General features: G+C 46.1%; 1 protein-coding gene across 4 annotated transcripts; it reads right to left on the minus strand.

Annotated features, from left to right (window-relative positions):
* Positions 1-54: 54 nt before the first annotated feature.
* Positions 55-19461, minus strand: GP2 (glycoprotein 2). 4 transcript variants are annotated; one of them, XM_043914442.1, is made up of 12 exons: positions 17841-19461; positions 16436-16535; positions 15062-15257; positions 12128-12568; positions 11526-11636; positions 10123-10340; positions 9479-9627; positions 8135-8380; positions 7092-7254; positions 5357-5441; positions 3844-3888; positions 55-538 (listed from the first exon to the last, which is right to left on the minus strand). In XM_043914442.1, exons 3-12 carry the CDS (start codon positions 15147-15149, stop codon positions 480-482), a joined length of 1605 nt encoding a protein of 534 aa, XP_043770377.1. In that variant the 5' UTR covers positions 15150-15257; positions 16436-16535; positions 17841-19461; the 3' UTR covers positions 55-479. The 4 variants fall into 4 exon arrangements, with proteins under 4 accessions (XP_043770377.1, XP_043770376.1, XP_043770379.1 ...); XM_043914441.1 differs by having other exon boundaries at positions 15062-15237; positions 16436-16579; XM_043914444.1 differs by having other exon boundaries at positions 15062-15233; positions 17841-19460.
* Positions 19462-19722: the final 261 nt, after the last annotated feature.

Raw genomic sequence — 19722 nt, forward strand, 5'->3', positions numbered from 1 at the left:
AAATTGTTGAAACCATGATGGAAATACACCAGAGGAAGTGAGGTGAAAGCAAACATCAGTCTGTTCAATTTATTGGCAGTCAGAATGGAGGTACTTCAGCAGATCGTGGAGGGTACCTCATTTACAAGCTCTGCCCCTGCTCCTTCCCCTCATTGACATAGCCCCTCTTCCCTGAAGCTGTGAACATATGTTATACTTGTAGACACACAAGCACCTAGCAAGTTTGCTTTCAAGAGCCTGCTAATGAATGAGAAAAGTCAGTCCAGGCCAGGTATCAGAGCCCCCACCATGAGAAAAAGAGGAATATAAAGGCATTGAGAGTGTTAAATGAGGGGAAGCTCTTCTTTTTCTCCAAAACTAGTCAGGCCTGGAGACTACGTGATTTGTTTGAAGACAGAACCAGCAGAGTGGCAGGGTGACTGGAAGCCATCGCCAGAGGGAAGAACACAAGCTTCAAGGCCAGATGCCCAGCTGAGCTCTCAGAGCAGCCCAGCCAGGAGGACAGGCAGGAGAACCACGGACCAGGCCACCAGGAACCCTGAAACACAAGAGAGGACTGTCGGGTGCTGGGCTCTGGAACTCAGCAGCCAACATGAGGCATCCCTATCGTCTGCTGGACAAGGATGACAAAGCCAGAGTATCCTTAATATCCGTTTTAGATTTCCGCCCCTGGGAGGTGGCAAAGGGCCATGTTGTAGAGGCAAAGCTGACTCACCACCACCAAACACGTCATTTCCCTGTGGGCACGCAGGAAGGTACTTTTTCCCACATGCATTGCAGTAGGTAGGACCGTATGACTAGATCTGACCAGTAGAATGTGGGTAGAAGTCACATGTGCCGCTTTTAGACCTGGTTCTTAAAGCCTCCTACATAATTTTCCATGCTCCCTCATCCAGCATCTAGGGACCAGATGCAGAGGCTCCAAGAGGGGACTTTCAAGGGACAGCAGAGTTCCCAGAATTTACCAGAAGGTAAGAACTCCAGTTCCTAATGACTGTAAAGGGCACTGAGCTGCATCTTCCAGTGATTTCATGGGAAATAAACTGTTGCATAAAAGCACAGAAAGCTGTGGCTCGCTTGTCACAGTAGCTAGCATTACTCACTCTAATACTGAAGAGGCAGAAAGACACTGAGGGCAGAGAGAGAGGTTAAAAAAGCATTACCTCTGACGCCTGACTACTTAGTTTAGAATCCCAGCTCTGCAACTAGCTATGCAGGCCCAGGCGAGTTATTGAACCTCTCTGTGCCTGAAAGTCCTTGTGTGCAAAATAAGATCATTACTAACAGCTATTGCTACATGAGATTTTTGTAAGGTGAATGAGTGAACTCATAGCAAACATTTAGAACAGTGCCTGACGCATGGTAAACACCAGGTAAGTATTGGTTTTGAAAATCAGACTCTAAGATCTGGGAGGTTGGAATCATATCTCTTCTGAACATTACTGTATACTAAGGGTTAAAGAAGGGCTTGTCTCCTGGATCATAGCTGTCTCATATTAGAGGACCTAGGAAAGGCATGTGCAAGCCCCTTCCACCCAATACCAGATTACAGTGGCTCCCTAAGCCCTAAATTTCAAAATAACTTGCTGATATCCTTAGGAGGGAGAGGGAGAAGAATATCACAATTTTCAGAAATATATCATTATATGACAACCAGTTTATAATTACGAAACATAGGTTGATGTTCAATTAATTCTAAAATGTCATAAATGGCTGTGGGAAATAGCAAACTATGAAAACCATGAGTGTACTCTTGCGGTAATCTGCTACCACATCAGGTTGGAGTGATTCCCTCCATTTTCAAAAGTCTCCAGAAACCAGTACCCACCAAGAAATTAGTCAATTTAGCAAAGTCCATTGTGAAGCCAGGCTGTTCCAGGGACTATGCTAACCCAAAGGCCTGGAAGAAATGAATGAGATTGAGGTCCCTGACCTCAAGCTGCTTGCAGTCTGAGCTCTAACCATCTTCGATGAGTACTGCTTTTCTGAGCATTGTCTGAATGTTAGCACTGAGGTTACTTGGAAACATTTAGACTGTTACCTAGTTGGAGATTTGAGGATGGGCAGAACTTTTTAATGTCTGGGTTGACCAGTATAGGCCATTTTGGGGGATAGTGAAATCTTAATAGCATTGCTTTCCCTTTGGACCAAAATATATTTCTTAGATTTGTCTCCCTACTGAACTCCAATTCATTCATCAAAACCACATTCAGATGTTAACATCAGCTGAAATTCTCTTCTAATCTTATCCGATACAATTAATTACTCTTCTGCACTATCTACTTGCTTGTGATTTATTTGCTTATATGAGTATCTCATTTTTGCAACAGTTGTGCATTTTTCCTACAGGGCTTGTTCTGCTAATATTTGCATACCTGGCTCCTTTTTCTCATTTAGTTCAAATATTACCTCCTTCAAAACATTTTCTGACTATTTATCCATTTTGATATTCACTCTTCCTTCCTTATCTTGTTAACAGATCCATCAAACATTGGTTGGGTGTGTGACCATCCAGGATAAAGACTATTTCCCAACTTCCTTTGCAGCCAGATGTGGCCATGTGACTCAGCACTGATCAATGAGACGTAAGTGAAGATATAAGGTGTCAGCTTCCAGGATTGTTTCTTAAAAGTCATTGACTTCTTCCAAGTTCCCTCCATCCTGGCCTAGATACAAAGATTGGTGTTCTGTCTGCCATCTTGGACCATGAGTATGATGGCCACATCCTAAACATAGTAGAGGGGTGAAATGGAAGGAGCCTGGATTCTTTTGTTTTTTTTTAGAACCCAATCCCAACTAGTATGTGTGGCATGAGTAGTCCCCATCATAAGGTAGCAAAATCATTGCTAAAAAATTTCATCAGTTAGTGACTCAAGAGAACGTTCCTATTGAGGAGGGGAATTCTCTGTCCAGTGCAATGATTCCCCTTTAAGTACAGGGGAAATGGACTTAGTTAATTACTACTGCTTTATAGTAATGCCCTATTGCAGAAAGATGAGAAATGGAGGGGTTTTAATAGTTAGGGCCAAGTGAGAGAGCCAGAGTGTCTCTTTGGTAGGTAACTTTGTAAGAGGCCCTTATCTCCAGCATTAGGAGAGTGGATACCCCTGAGGAGCAAATTTGGACTCATTGTAGTTGCCAGGCTTAAAAGATGGTTGAATGGTCTGTCTCGGCAGCTTTGCAACAATGTCAGAGCCCTGGTTGGAAAAACCTGGGGGCTGAGGAACATGGGGTGGGATCATCTGGATAGAGGCTCCTATGGATTGTGATCCCTGAACCAATGCCTTCAGAGCCTCGCTCTCTTGATTAGGAGCTAGCCTTCCCTAACCCAAGAAGAGAGTCTGGATTCTTGATGACCTCATGATGCTGGCCTGCTAGTCCTGGATTGCTTGCCTTATTGACTTCATTTATGTGTGAGAGAAATCAACTTCTGTGTTGTTGAAGGCAGTATTACCCATGCTGGTAACTTTCTATCACATCATCATTCTCTTTTATTTCTAAACTGCCTTCTTAACTTTTTTTTAATCTATTTTGAAACTGGAACACAATCTCCATTAAGGCAGGCAACTGACCTGTACCATTCACCACTATAGCTTTAGCGCCAATAACAATGCCTAACACAGTTGGTGCTCAATAAACATTTTTTGGTCTAATGATGGCGCTCCTGCTGCACTGTGAGCATCTCTAGAGCCAGTCTAGGATTTGATTCATTTCAGGGTTCATAGTTCTTAGCACAGTTCTTGGGGCCTGGCACATAGAAGAAGCTAAATAAATATGCCTTGATTTAAAAAGAAGGAGAGTTGGGAGGGAGGGCTGTGGGAAAGGCGAGAGAAAATAATGTACCTGCAGTGCTGGGTGTTCCACTCATGACACCAAGAGCCTGGGCACCTGGAGACAAGATCAGAAGGTGAGGGTTTCCACAGTCATGCTCCGCTGGCTATGGCTCTGTAGCCATAGTTGCTCCAAGACCTCCTGGACCTGGTCATCACAGTCACTGGCAGTCCACATTGTGGAAACATCTATTATTTAGCAAGTACCTTTCAAAACACATTTCAGGCATTTGAAACTTAATCCCCCTGAGAGATTTGTGAAGAGTGTTCTCATTCCCATTTGACAGATGAGAAGACTGAGGCTCAGCAATGTCTGCCAATAAGTGGAAGAGTTTGGATTCGAACCCCAGTCTACCTGCTTACAAAGTGGAAGTTCTCAATCCCTCCTCCCTCCTCCCTGATCCACCCTGTGACAACACATGAGCTTCTAGTGGAAGATTCAATAAAAGAACAAGATAACTAGAGGCAGAGGCTTCTTCATGAGACAGCCTCAGTTTACTTATCTGGAGAATGGTAGTGGTAATAGTGCTTATGTCCCTAGACTGTTGTGAACATTCCATGTGATGATGCATATCAATATGGTGCCAGGCAGGAGGTATTATTATTAATGTTACTACTATTAATATTATTAATGTTGCATGCGTGCTAAGTCGCTTTAGTCGTTTCCGACTCTTTGCGACCCTATGGACTGTAGCCCACCAGGCTCCTCTGTCCATGGGATTCTCCAGGCAAGAATACTGGAGTGGGTTGCCATGCCCTCCTCCAGGGGATCTTCCTGTTCTAGGAATTGAGCCAGGGTCTTTTATGTCTCCGTATTGGCAGGTGGGTTCTTTCCCACTAGGGCCACCTGGGAAACCCATTATTAATGTTATTGCTCCTTAATTTCTCTAGGACAGAAAAAATGCTTTCAGTTTTTTGGATTTCTTGATTCTGTCAATTCAGTGCAAGTAAAAGCCATGAGAGTGCTGCTAACCTGCGGGATAGACAGATGAAAATTTAAGGAGCGTTTGGAAAGCTTCTCCTACGTCATGCCCCAGAACGCCATAACTGGATTTTGAGAAACATGGTCATTCTTCAGAAACCTAAGTTGGTTTAGCACTTAGACCTCAAAGGGATTGAGTTATAGGCACCTGGCTGGAGGAAAACGACAAAAGACACATGCTTGGGAATCAGCCTGAGCGGTGTTCAACGCTAACTCCAGCTGCTCATGAGTGGGTGATCTTAGGTGAGTCACTTAATCTCTCTGAGCTTCAGTTTCTCACCTGTAAAATGGATGCAGTCGGGGAGGATTGAGTCAGTGCATTCTGAGAGCTTAGCCTGATCTCTAGCACACAGGAAGCCCAGCACAAGTGGCAAATGCTATTATCATTACCCAGAACATCTCCTGGAAAGATGCATTCACCACTGGGTTTCCTGAGCAGGCAGAAAAGGACCTGGGCTGTTAAGTTGGTGACCCCCAGGCACCTGAGGTTAATGGTCAGCACTTGGCCAGCTGGAGCCATCAGCAGGACTTGGCTACTTCTTACCTTTGCGAGTGATGGGTCCCAGATCTAGAACCCGGGCTGGGTCAATAGCCACTCCTTCACTGCGGAGTTGACTTCTTGAGCAAGACTGTGGGGATGGAGAATTCTCATTATATCAAAATGTAAAGGCACGTTCCTATCCAAAGTGCTCCTGCCATGAACAGCTCTGGCCCAGGAATGGGCCCCCACCCACGATATGATCCTGACTCTGGTGCTGTGGTTTTCTCAGTCTAGAGAATTCTCAGTCATGTCAAATGAACCTGGGTTTGAATCTCCTCTCTTTTTTTCCAGTTGTCTAACTTGGGATAAATGACAATACCTCTCTACTATTATTAAATCATATCTTGGCTGTGAAGTTTAATAGGAAATATGTGTGCAACATACTGGCACACAGCAAGCACTCAAGAAATGCCAACTGTTAGTAGGCAGTGTTGAATCTGGGTTAAGAAAATGGGCATGTAAGTCACACCTCAGCCAGAGCATACTCAGCCCTGGTACTTTCTAGCTCTGAGACCCTTAGGCAAGTAACCTCTCTGAGCTCAGTTCCTTCACCTGTAAGATGTGGTTGATAAAAGAATCTACTTAAAAGTGTGCTGTGAGAATTAAATTGGATAAGGCATATAAAAGTTTTAGAATGGTGCTTGACACAGGCTTAAAACTCAACATTCAAAAAACCAAGATCATGGCATCCTGTCCCATCACTTCATGGCAAATAGATGGGGAAACAATGGAAACAGTGACAGACTTTATTTTCTTGGCCTCCAAAATCACTGCAGATGGTGATTGCAGCCATGAAATTAAAAAATGCTTGCTCCTTAGAAGAAAAGTTATGACCAACCTAGACAGCATATTAAAAAGAAGAGACATTAGTTTGTCAACAAAGGTCCATCTAGTCAAATCTATGATTTTTCCAGTGGTCATGTATGGATGTGAGAGTTGGACTATAAAGAAAGCTGAGAACCAAAGAACTGATGCTTTTGAAATGTGGTGTTGGAGAAGACTCTTGAGAGTCCCTTGGACAGCAAGGAGATCCAACCAGTCCATCCTAAAGGAGATCTGTCCTGAATATTCTTTGGAAGGACTGATGCTGAAGCCGAAACTCCAAAACTTTGGCCACCTGATGCGAAAAACTGACTCATTTGAAAAGACCCTGATGCTGGGAAAGATTGAAGGCAGGAGGAGAAGGGGACGACAGAGGATGAGGTGGTTGGATGGCACCACCGACTTGATGAACATGAGTTTGAGCAAGCTCTGGGAGTTGGTGATGGACACGGAAGCCCGATGTGCTACAGTCTATGGGGTCACAAAGAGTCGGACACGACTGAGCAACTGAACTGAACTGATCTGACACAGAGTAAGCACTAAAAGAAGTCAGCTATTATTAAAATCATTTAAAATGTTCTGTACCAAGGAAACGTAGTAGACACGCTCTTTCATCTAATATGATTCCTGGGGATACTCTAATTACTTACACATGAGCTTTTAGAGACTTAAGTTATATCCATTCATCCTTTCTTCCCTCTCTTTCTCTGTTTCTTCTTCCCTCCCTTCCATTAATTCATCCATCCATCCATCTTTCCCTTTCATCATCTATCTGATTTTCTTTCTCTCCCTTCCTCCCTTCCTTTCTCCTTCCCACCCTTTCTTCTTTCAATCCATCCATAATTCCAATAAACATATATGGAGGTACCAGGCCCCATCTCAGGCACTGGATAGTTTAGTCCGAAGAGATACTCACCGGTTGGCACTCTTCTTTAATGAAGTCGCAGAGAGAAACCTCGCAATGCAGGAAAACTAGGTCATAATTTCCAGCAAACCTGAACATCTGAACTGAGAACCGGCTTTCCGCTGACACCCCATTCTCTTCCACGGAGATAGTGGAATCATGTTGATTTGGGCAACTGGGAGGGTGACAGAGATAAGGATCTAGCTTCTAGGAAAACTCAGGGGGTCTGAGCTCTAATTGCATTTCTAATCTGCATCCAATGTAAAAACAACATTGGAGAGAAATAAAGAGCCTCCCCACCCCCCAACCAAGGTTTATTCCAACCTATAGCACAGACTTCTATTCGTCCTGGTTTTCTCCACAATGTGACCAATAAACTCACATGATTTAAATTTGGGGGCCTACAGTCCCCAGAATGAGACAGACTGATTTCAAATTTCAACCCAACCCACTTTCTAACTAAATGATCGTGAGCTGATTACTTAATTTTACTGAACCTCAGTTTTCTTCTCTGAAAAGTAGGGACAGGAATATGTACTTCCTAGGGTTGATGTGAGCATTTAATGAGATAATCCTTGTATTCTGCTTGGCACAATGCTTGGCACACAGCTAAACTCTATGCTAAATACTCACTAGTATTTTTACTACAGTTTGAAGCATGATCTATAGATAGGCATTTTCCTTTGTGTTTGCCAGTTAACAATATCCAATAATATTTTGTCCCATAACACACTGTTTTCATGTTGTTTAGTCAGTGTTAACCTCAGTATAAAAGTCCCCTTTGATCTATGACCCTACTGCCAAAATGATAAAAGATACTGAAATGAAAAATAACTGGCACTTCTTTACCTTGCCCATCTATTGTGCATTAATCTTTTAAGGCTACAATTTCAGGAGAGATATTTCTGAGTCAAAGGGTCTGCTCATGTCATACCGAATTGTTTTCCAAAAGAGGCAAGCCGATTTACACATCTGCCAGGCAGGGATGAGCTGATCACTGTTCTCTACCCCAAACCTCATTGAAGTCGAAAGATAACCCCGGATTGTCCAGTTACCTGTTCCTGATGATGAAGTATTTCACAGGGTCAGTCTTGTCTCCAGTGGGCGTGGCATAGCAGTTCTTCAACACCAGGTTAAATCGGGACGTGTCCCCTCTCTCCAAGATGGCGCCCACATAGAGCATGGATTCAACAGACAGAACGACTGTGGTCCCTTCATAGGGAGACCTGTAGTCCTGGTCTTGAAAGAGGGCCATCCGGACAGTGAACTCTCCCTCCCCATCCATAGTGATGTTCAGGGAACTGTGAACACAAAAACCACAAGAGTGAGGTTTTGAACAGTGAGAATAAAATCAAGTCCCACACTTGCGTAAGATTATGAAGCCAGAGGCACACCTTTGATTCCTAAATGCACTATTCATTTACTTATATCAAACATTTACTATCTTCTAGGCATTAAACTCAACAAACGGATGTCTGACTTCAGGTTTCCTACCAGTCTTTCCTGCATACCTCCTTCACTCAAAGAACACCTCCATCTTCTCACCTGTAGAACTGGGCTAATTTTCAGTGCAACATAATTTTCAGTGAAACATCAATTTTAACAAGATAAATAAAATAGCTTTAATATTTATTTTTTTATGAACCTTGGGCCCCAACATATTACAGACTGAAAACTAGAAATTGAACTAACAAAATTTCTAATCCTGATTCTGCCATTCTGTGAGCCCAGGAGACAAAAAGGTAATGGGGACAGGCACTCTGGGTTTCTAATACCCCAGAAAGTCTCCTAGCACATCTAGGAATGCCGAGGAATTCCTTCAACAGGGACCATTCCAGGCACAGTTAGATAGCAGTGAACAAACGACGAGACCCCCTACCCAAATTGAATTTCACCCAAATTGCTATTTGGTTCTATATTTGATGAGTTTATCCATTCAAAGCTGGTCTGGCTTAAATCCCACATGTGCAGGGAAGCTTCCTGCCCCCAGCTTTCCTCCCCAACCAAGATGAGGTCAGGGACCCTTGTTTCCTGCTCCCACAGCACCCTGTGCCTCCTCTACATTGCCTGCATCTCACTTGTAAATGATTTTTGATATAATGAGTTGTTTAATGCCTTTCTACCTCAAGATAAATGAAATCATCATGCTCTTCTGTTCCTCAGCTTATTTAATTAACACTGTTTCATGTCGTTGCATTGCTTCATAGTAATAATCTTCAATATCCATAAAATATTCTATGCCTGATTTGTTCATGCCAAACATCCTAATACATAATCAACAAATATTTGTGGAATGAATGGAAGTTCCTGAGGGAGGTGGGCAGCATCCTGTGGACATGATAAAATGTGCGTGAAGTCAGTCAGGGGTATAGGTCAAAGGGGAAAGATCAGTGCCATACCTTACAATGGGCTGCAGGGCAGTTTGAAGGCTCACTTTCATGTCCAGTGGGTAGGCACACTGGAAGCTGATGCTGAGGATGGTGTCTCTGATGATGAAATCATTGACCAAGGAGAGGGTGTTTTTGTAGATGGCATGGGTCTGGTTACTCTTTGGCATAAAAACAAGACCACATATATGTCGACATGGATGCAGGTACAAGTGTGTCTGGGATTCAGGTGTGTGTGACTCCAGAGCTGATGCTGTCAATCAAGCGGACAACCCTGTCCTCTGATCTCATGGGGGCAGTGAGCCTCCTCCCCCAGGGGCACTGGCACTTTATTGGAAGGGGAATGAGGACCCCAGATCGAAAACTAGAAGAATAAACTGCTGACTTTCAGGAACAGTCAGGAACTGCCACGCTTGCTCCTTTGTGAACCCCTCCCACATCATCCCTAAGTGAAAGAATCATAATCATAGCTTTCATTTACTGAGCTTAAGCATCAAGCCTATTCTAAGCTGCCTCCTGGACCAACATGTGTAATCTCACATGCCCCTAGAGGTCCGTGTAGGCTAAGTGACTTGTCCAGGGACTCACAGTTACTGAGACAGACCTCCCCTGCCGAGCTCCTGCACTCTGGCAGCAGGGATATAAACATCACTCACCTCCAGAATGTTTCCGCAGGCACCAGCCTGGGTGGGATTGGTCACGGATATCCAGTTCTCCTCTTCACTCTGCCCGAGGCTGCTGCAGTTCCAGTTCCCGTCTCGCAGGTAGGCATGGACCTCATCTCCAAAACCCAGGCTTCCCAGCAGACACTTGTCCAGTGACACTTTGATCTCCTTGTCCCCACAGTCCAGCTGAGGCTGCAAACTGTGCACATCTGGAAAGTCAAGGGGAAGGTAGGTAGAGTGGATAGGGGTCTGGAAGGAGTGGGCAGAGCTCGCACACTGTGCCCTTTGGCAAACCACCTTGCCCACAAGGAGGCTGGGGAGACTAGAGGGGCCTGAGGCCCACGTGGGGTTTACACTCAGGCTTGCAGTAGGTGAGGCTGGCCAAGATGCCCCGGGCCAAGATTTCCAAGCATGCTGTGTGCAGGCTTGGTGAAGGCTCTCACATCTGGTCCCCGTTGGGACCCAGAGTAGATGATCTCAAAATATGCCAAATGGTGTATTGATTATTTTGAATTAAAGTTACTTAAGTTGCAACTAATGCAAGAGCCACACTCTGACACACCTCTCTGTTTCCCTGAAAACAGAAAATGATTCTCCCATATGAAAGGTGATCTCTCTGCATGTGGAGTAGAAGGACACACTTGCCACCACGGATAGGTGACAGGCTCCTTCTTGTCCCTCAACATAGAACACTCTCTCCTCCTCAGGGGTGAGGAGTATGCACAGAGGAAAGCAGGCTTGTGCCCAAAGCAAGACTCAGAGGCCCTCATTCGAGTCTAGCAGGGAAGGAGATTGTCTCACTGGGAAGCTCCCCCAACTCCCACCCAGGGCTTACGGCTCATCTGTAGCCGTGGGTCACCTGCCTATGCTTGCTTACCTGCTGGGATGACAAGAACATCACCTCCAGAGCCTGCCCATTTGGACTGTTCTTACCAAATTCTCATAAAAGCCCTGCATGGTGGTTCTTTTTTTTTTTTAATTATTATCTCACTGCATTTTACAGATAAGGACATTAAGTTTCAGAGAGGGTAGTGGCTGGTCCCAGGTCCCAGACCCCACCCGACAAATCCAAGACTGACAGGAGACTGCCCCTGTTCCTCACGTGGAGACCATGCCGACACCTGAACACAACTTCCAACACCGGCAGAGTCCTCATCCTCAGTATCTTTGTCCCTCGTGAGTCAAGCCCACCCATTCCTGAGGCCGCAGTCCAGTGGCTGACCTGGAAATGTGCCCCACCCTTGCCCGCATCCTTGCAAACTCACTGGCTGGGCACGTCTCCTCCGCGGACCCCGGTTCCACCACCGCTGACTGTGATCCACACCTAGTCCTGACCCTTGGGAGCTCCCTCCCTCCTGCCCTGCCCGCTGGGTCAGCACAGTCCCAGCGCTCACCGGAGACGTTGAGGTCCTCTCTGCAGAAGCAGCCCCAGGTGCCACTGACCAGGCGACACTCTTCCTCGGGGCGGCAGGTCCTATCACACTTGTCCTCCGAGGTGGTAGGGTCTGGGATGAGGCATGGAGGAAGAAGATCAGGGTGCATAGCAGGGTGGACTTGAGGCCACCAAGGCCTACCTTATCATTCTACAGAAGATTTGCCATGTTTGGCAAGGGTTGCACCAACTTTGGTGGAAGCGATAAGCCTCAAACTTGAATTTCCCAACTCCCGGTCAGGTGGGGTGAGAACCTTGGAGCTGCCATCCTGGTGCTTTGACTACAGGGCAGGTGCTGTTCCCAGAACTTTCCACGCATGAACTCTTTCAGTTCACGTGTAGACCTCGTGGGGGTGGGGGTAGCGTGTGGATCGTGGAGCTGGGGTGCTAGGTTCAAATCTGGTTCTGCCACATTTCCAGCTCTGTGATGTTGGGAGAATGGCTTAACCTGTCTGTGCCCACTGCAGGCGCTGAATCGAGGCTGTTCTGTTCAGTCTCCTCCTGCCCCGCTGCGCCCACTTTACTGACCCTGGGCACTTCACCAGGCTGCCCCGCCCCACTCACCTGTGCAGTATCTCAGGTTGCATTGAGGGGTGCCCTCCAACTGATAGACGTGGTATGGGCCCGGACAGGCCTTCACCAGCACCTCTGTCTTCCAGAGGCAGCAGTTGGCACTCCAGTGGGCACAGGCGGTGCGGCTGACGATGCCCTCCCCAAGGCTGGGGTGGGTGCCATTCAGCCACAGGGGCGCAGACGTCTGGCATCGGAATGCGGGGACACAGGACTCCGGCATCCTGACCCCTCCGTCCCCCACAAATCGGTACCAGCCGTGTTTGTCACTGTCACAGCCCTGGAGGTCTTCTGTGTTCTCCGTGCTTCGAAAGGGTTCATTCAGGAGGGTGTAATTCTGGCAGGGGTCAAAACAGAACTGGGCGTCTGGGGTGCCAGGGGCTCCGCAATCCAGGTCCTCTTCATAGGAACCGGTGTCAGTGGAGTTGCTGTAACCTGGAGAATGAGGGTATGCTTGGGTTTACGGAGCAGACCCTGGGGCCGACAGGGTTTTTGTGCCCTACACGCTCTGTTTTGGGAATGCTAGGGAATGCAGTGAGGGCAAGAGGCACCCGATCCGTCAGTTGCCCATCAGCCTTCATCGCCTTGGGGTCAGAATAACAGTGAGGGCTTTGTGTGGTATATTATAGGCATTAAGGACATCAGAGTCCCCACCCTCTCTGCATAGCCCCGGAGGGTGTCACCCATACTGAGCCTCAGTGTTGATCCGGGCTCTGGACCTGCGCAGGGCTCCCCTCTGCCACCACACTCTGTGGTTCTGCCTGCCAGTATTTGTTTTCCCCATTGGAAATGCAGTACAGGCTCATGGGAGAAAACTCAAAGGTCATTAAACTGAATAAAGTAGAAACGACACCTGTCATAGTGCATTCCATTCCCAGACGTAACCATAAATTTGTCATACAGTTTTCGGACCCTTCCTATGCATATGTTTAAAACACAGTTTTTGTTTTTTTTTTAATAAAAATGGGTTTAATACTGTACAGCTTTCTTTCCACTTGCATTTATTATTTAGTATATCATAGAGGTTTTTCCTTTATCAGTAGATGGTGATCTCTCAGCCTCAGCTCTACTGATATTCAGGCTGGATAATTCTATGAGGGGATGGGCGCTGTCCCGTGCTCTGTAGGATGTTTGGCAGCTTCCTTGAGTTTTCTTCCTAGATGCCAAGAGTACTCCTCCCTGAAGTTGTTTCCAGATACTGCCAATTGTCCCCTGAAAAGCAAAATCACCCCCAACTGAGAACCACTGGGTCTAATAGGGCCATTCCCCATTGCTGGTCTCATGGTTTTTAACAGATTCAAGGACTGTGATATGTGAAGATCTGGAGAAGTAAAGCAGGGGTGGACACAGGGAGGAAGTCATAGGCCAGACAGTCTGGGTTTAAATCCAGCTCTGCACCTGCTGGCTGGCTGACCTTGGCAGATGGTTTAATTCCCCTGAGACTCTTCTGCAAAACACCACCTGTAAGCTAATACAAATATCATCCATTCCTATACTTTAGGTCATGGTTGTCCTTGTATTTGTCTCATGTGTTTTTTTCTCTTTATTTATACACTTAAATTTTGTACATTTATTGTGTTTAAGTTTATCTCAAAAAAGAAAAAAAACAACTGAAAGTAATATTGAACTCAGACTAATCATTTGCATGCTGAAATATTTACAGATAAAATGCACTGATGCCTGTAGTTTACTTTTTAAATTTTTTAAAAACCTTTTATTTTGTATTGAGTGATTAACAAGGTCATTATATATTTCATATGTTTCTTTCAGTGATTCTCTTTATAGATTCATTTCATCCTAAGGAATAGTATCCATAGGTATGATGTATTAGTTATATGATTTAATACCCATGAAGAAAAGTACATATAGCTTAGCTACCAAAAATTCTCTCTCTCTCTCTCTCTCTTTTTTTTTTGGCTATACCCTGAAGCATGTGGGATCTTAGTTTCCCAATCAAGAAGTGAACTCTTGCCCCTGCAGTTAAGAGTTTGCCATGCAACCTCATTTCGGGATATGCACGCCCCATTTGGGAGAATAAACCTTTAAAAAGCTGTTAGAAGGTTAAATGAGGTACTAGGTGTAAAATGGCATGCACAGCCCTGGAGCCTAGTAGTTCAAGCTAGTTCTCTCCTCTAGTTCTGAGATGCTGAATAGTACAAATGCCCTCATGATGAATTAAGTATATTCTACCAGGGTCACATTCCTTTTTTTCTTTTGATGCATTAAACTATTTAATGGGTGATCGTGTGCCCAGCACTGATGCATTGATTACTGGGGCTCAGTCCATCCCCACAAAGCTGGGATCACATTAGAGGAACTTTTAAGGAAAGAGCTTTTCAAGCCTTGCTTGTGTACATGCTTGTTTTAAGGAAAGAAGTCACTGCACTTATTATTCTTGGATTGGTTACTGCACACACTATTTTCCCAACGGAGGCCATGAGCTCAGTGCCTCCAGCCCCCTCCACAGGACACAGGCAGAAATTTTCACCCTTGTGCAAAGCCTGAGAACCCTTTCTACAAGCGTCTAAGATGCCCAATCCATGGATCTTTGGAGGGACCACAGAGAGATCACTAAGCCTGGTCTCTTCATCTTACAGATAAGAAAACTGATCTGGAGGAAAGAGAGATGCTTGCCAAAACAAGGCACAGAGGGACTGGGTGCTTCATGTCCTCATGAACCCCAGCACTCTGATTGCCACCATATCGGCATAGGAGCTTTTAGCTGGCTCTCACTGCCCTTGAGGGGGAATTTCTGATTTGGCTCTTTGAGAGACTGTGACTAGATCCCGGTTTCTCTCATCTTGTTTCCCTCAGGTTTTTATCATGCCCCTGTCTCCTCACTGACCCTGAACCACATTTTCTGCTCTCCCCTGCTGCCTCTCCAGGTATCACGGGTCATCTGAGATGCCAGGTGAACAGAGTACTCACCTTGCTGCTCTGTAGATGACAGGGTCAGAATGTAGGAGGCCAGGGCCAGCCACAGGATAGAAGTCATCCTTTCCAGGAGCTGAGACATGCGGGTCACTCAGCAACCTGCAGACTCTCCATGCAGTGGTCGTGGGGAGACCCAGATACGATCAGGGAGACGGAGGTTGTTCCCCTGACTGCAGGGGTAAGAAGGGAACTAGGGAACTCACATCAGATAGCACATGACTTGTACCAAGCCCCTTGCACACCTTAGCTCATTTAAGACACCAAACCACCCTCCAGGAAGGTATATTTATCATTCCCATTTTACAGATGAAATAGCTGTGACGCAGAGTAAATTAATCCCAGAAATATTTATTGAATTCCTCCTATGTGCAAGTACTATGCTGGAAGTGAAATAGGTTGCTTAGGCCCATTTTCTCAGAAATGTTCTGATGGTTTCTTTCATAAAGCCTGTATTGTTTTCAAGTCCTTTCTGTGACTTACAGAAAAGAGATGTTATAACAGGAGCAGGAGATTTGTCAAGTGGGTGAGGTTGACAACAAGAGAACCAGAGGTTGACAGCAAGAGAACCAAAGGCAAGCACAGAGCCAGCCAAGACTACTGAATGTCCTAAAAGGTCTCAGGGCAGTTCCTACTCGGATCAAGGTAGAGGCTCTTGGAGACTGGATGGAGGGGAGGGTGACCGTGCTATGAATGTCTGCAGACAAAAGTAGCCACTCCCCTTTCTCGGTTCTGTGCATCACGCACCATGCTGAGAGAGCCTGAAGCGTCCTCTGTGTATGTAGATGTCTGTGAGGGTGAGACCATGTCAGACTGAGCCCATCATAGGCTCCTCACACGGTGCCCAGAGCACAAGAGGTGCTCAGGAGACATTTGAGGGATGTGTGAATAAGAAGCAAGGAGGGAGTGGATAGAAACAAGGAACTGTGAAGAGCCTGCCAACACTCAAACAAATAACATCTCCTCTTCTGGGAAATTCGTTTCTCAAATGGGAAACTCTTTGGATAATGCCCTACAGCCTCTGAAAGACTTCAATTGAAGATAGAAGTTTGTTTCTGGAAGGGATATCGTGGCTATGTTATGAGAGAGTGCCCGGGACTGGTAATTCTTGGAGGTGAAATCCTAAGTAGACGCCTGTCTTCCTGGGGAGTAGGGGGCAGGCAGTGTCCAGAGACAAGGGAAGGGGGCACTTTTTGCCCTGGAGCAGCCAGCATATAGCTGGAGGCACAGTTGAACTGGAAATACAGTGCTATCTGGAGTCTTCAATAAAGGCCAGGGTCCAAACTCCTTGCTGGGTTCTGAAAGGGTCAAGTATCAGAGGAGGCCCCCAGGCTGGGGAGAAAGCCTTCCGGGGCTCGAAGCAGGACTTACCTGGTGGTGAGAACGCGGAATGTTCTTCCTTCTCTGACTGTGGAAATGCACATCTGCTGTGGACCGTCCTTTTATTGCCGTTTCCCACCCATGTGGCTCTCTAGGATTGGTGCAGAGATGTTAGCCTCCCAGGCATACACTGGGCTGGTTGGGTGCAGGTAAGATAAACAATTTACCAGAAAGGGTGGAGAAGGGAAGGCCCCTTTGTTCCCACAGCCCCTGCCCACCGCGCCCCCCCCCCCCCCCCCCCCCCCCCCCCGGCCCGCCGCAGGTAACCCTTCCAGCAGTCTCTCCTCCATGCAAATGCTTCTCTATAAACAAGAGCAGCATGTACTAAATGCTGAACACACCTGAGCACTGCTTTGCACCCATTATTTCTCACATTTAATCTTCACAATGAAACCATAAAGTAGTACCATGTTTATTACTGGAAACCAAACATTAATCAAAAGGAAGCTTAATATCCAAAGGGAAGTGGAGAGAAATCAAACAGGCACTTGTTTGCACAATAGATTTCCAATTGTTTCTTGCATTCCTAGCTAATCACCTTAAAACACTTCTGTTTCTGTCTGGAACCACTCAACTTGAAGTCAGTTAGGACCAGGGACTAAATAAAGAAGGGCGGATGGGTGTTTCTCGTTTTTGGCCCATAGAATCTACCCAACTGCAGATGCTCCATGCTGAGAAGTCTGGGAAAGGCCAATCTGGAGACATGTGAATCACAGACTAGCAAAGGCTAGCCTAGACCCTTGGACAAAATAAGCATCTGAAAAGCCTGTCCATATGTGGGCCACCCCAGAGACTGGGAGGTAGAGAACTGAGAGGAAGCTGAAGATCTTGGACTTTTAAATTTCAAGCTTGAACCTGGCTTTGTAGGAAAGTGGATATTATGGAATTAACAAAAGAGTCAAAGCTTCAGCAGAATCAATGGCCATTGCCTTTCTGTGTTACTCTGGGACTCTTCAAGGAGCCAAGGCTACAGGGTCAGGGAGCTGGGGGTCCTGGGAGCTGGGGGTCCTGCCTTGGTAACACCTTCCAGCAAAAACTCAACATGGACAAAGAAGAGATGGACAAGCCACCTTCTTAAACATAGTGCATTTGGAGAAGAAACCCCTAAATGTGGAACTTACAACAACTACAAATGCTGGATTCAGAAATCCATCTGAGCCCACAAAATAGCCCACGTGTCCATTCCTTTAAACCAGGTACCCACCCTAGTCTCCCCAGTGGCCGCTCTCAACCTTCTTTCTTTTAAACAGTCTCTGCGGCCATTCCTACTCACTTCACTCTCCCACTTTCTCTGTTCTCAGCAGGTGTCTTACGTTCCACTTCAAGAAAATGTAGGCCATCACACTTGACCTCGCTCAACTTTGTGTCCCCTTCCTCTAGAAACATAAACACCTACCTCCACTTTCCACCTCCTCCCCAGCTTCTGATAAGGTGATCTTTCCTCTTTTCAAAATCAGTTCCTCCACCTGTCTCTGACTTCTCCATTCCAATCTGAAAGTGAAAGTGAAGTTGCTCAGTCATGATTGACTCTTTGCGACCCCGTGGACTGTTTGAGGCATATGGCTAAGACTGCCTTGCAAACGTCCCCTCTTATGCAAGTCCACTGGGCATTTTCCCTGGCCTCTTGTCAATGGATTTTTTTGCTGCTTCCTTTAGGCACTCTGCGTTTCCCTGACTCCCCTGCACCAATTGCTTTCTTTATTCTCCTCTATCTGGATACTTGTGCTCTAAAATTATCATGATCATTGTCATGATAATTACCTTCTTCCTCCAGTTGTCCTTGAGAGGGCTGCTGGGTCTTATCTCTGTTACTCCAGGGAATCTCCCTGGGAGGTGTCAAGTTATCTCATGGTTTCAAGTACCATCCACAGGCTGATGAGTTCCAAATCTGTACCTCCATCCCTGACTACTTCCTTAATTTCAGATCCACCTTCCCAGGTGCCTGCTGGACTGCTTTACTTGGACTGAGATGCTCAAGGCACCTTGAACCTTAGCAGGTCCACATCCTAACTCATCATTTCCCCTATATCCTGCTCTCCTCATTGCATCATCTATCTTAATAATCGGCACCACTGCTCACCTGGTCACCTGAACTAGAAACCTGGTTCCTGCCTTTACCCCTCAGTCTAACATTTTCAGTAATTGCTAATATCTCAAATATTTGTGAACCTGTCTTTCCTTCTTCATGCCCATTTCATCAACCTTAAGTCAGGCCACCATCATCTCTTAGAAGAGTGATTTTAACAGCTGCCTACTGGGTCTCTTTTGTTCTTGTCCCCTTTGATTCTGTTATCTCCCTGCAGCCAGATGTCACGGCATCACCTCTCTGCATTATTCCCCACCAATTGCATGTGAAGTATCCTGGGATCTGACCCCTGTTCACAGCTCCCACCTCATCTACAGCTTCTCCCAGCATACCATATGCTTGCTTGGATCACTCTGTGCCCAGCCTCTTGCTACCGCTTACCTTCAGGCTTGCCTCTCCCAGGAAGTCTTTCCTAAATTCCACAGGTTGGCTGGAGCTGCTCATCTGTGCTCCTGTGCCTCTCTGGGCTGATTGCAGTTGCACTCAATTACCCACTAATGTATCTGTCTCCCTCTGAAGGTTGTAAGGTCTTTGCAGATTTCAATCTTATCTTTGCAGTTCTAATGAGCACCTAGTAAGTACTAGTTGAGTTAGCAAATGGACAAAAATGACAGTATGTATGTTTAAGACCCTTTCCTGTGAGTGATGCCTCAAACTTTAGGTGTCCAAGTCTCAGTGAAAGCTTGGTAGAAAGACACAAGGCCTCAAGGCATTTGCACTTGCTGGCCCACCACTGGTAGTCTTCCTCAGATATTCATTTTCTTCTCTCAGTTTCTGCATCTCAGTGAGACCTTTCCCCAGTCATCCTGTATAAACTAACACCTTCTTTGCCTTATTACTGCTGTTTCCCCCTGCCCCCCTGTCAGTTGCTTCAGTCATGTCTGACTCTTTGCGACCCTATGGACTGTGACCCACCAGGCTCCTCTGCGCATGGGGATTCTCCAGGCAAGAATACTGGAGTGGGTTGCCATGCTCTCTTCCAGGGGACCTTCCTGACCCAGGGATCGAAGCTACGTCTCTTTATGTCTCCTGCACTGGCAGGCAGGTTCTTTACCACTAGCGCCAACTGGGAAGCCCCAGGTGGCTTATCACATAGCTATTGTTTAAACTTATCCCCCCTTTAAACATAAGGTCCTTATCAGCAAGGGCTCTGTTCTGATCACTGGTAATTTCCCTGCTACCTATAAAAGTG

Source organism: Cervus elaphus, chromosome 10 (genome assembly GCF_910594005.1).
Source record: "Cervus elaphus chromosome 10, mCerEla1.1, whole genome shotgun sequence".
Lineage (NCBI taxonomy): Eukaryota > Metazoa > Chordata > Mammalia > Artiodactyla > Cervidae > Cervus > Cervus elaphus.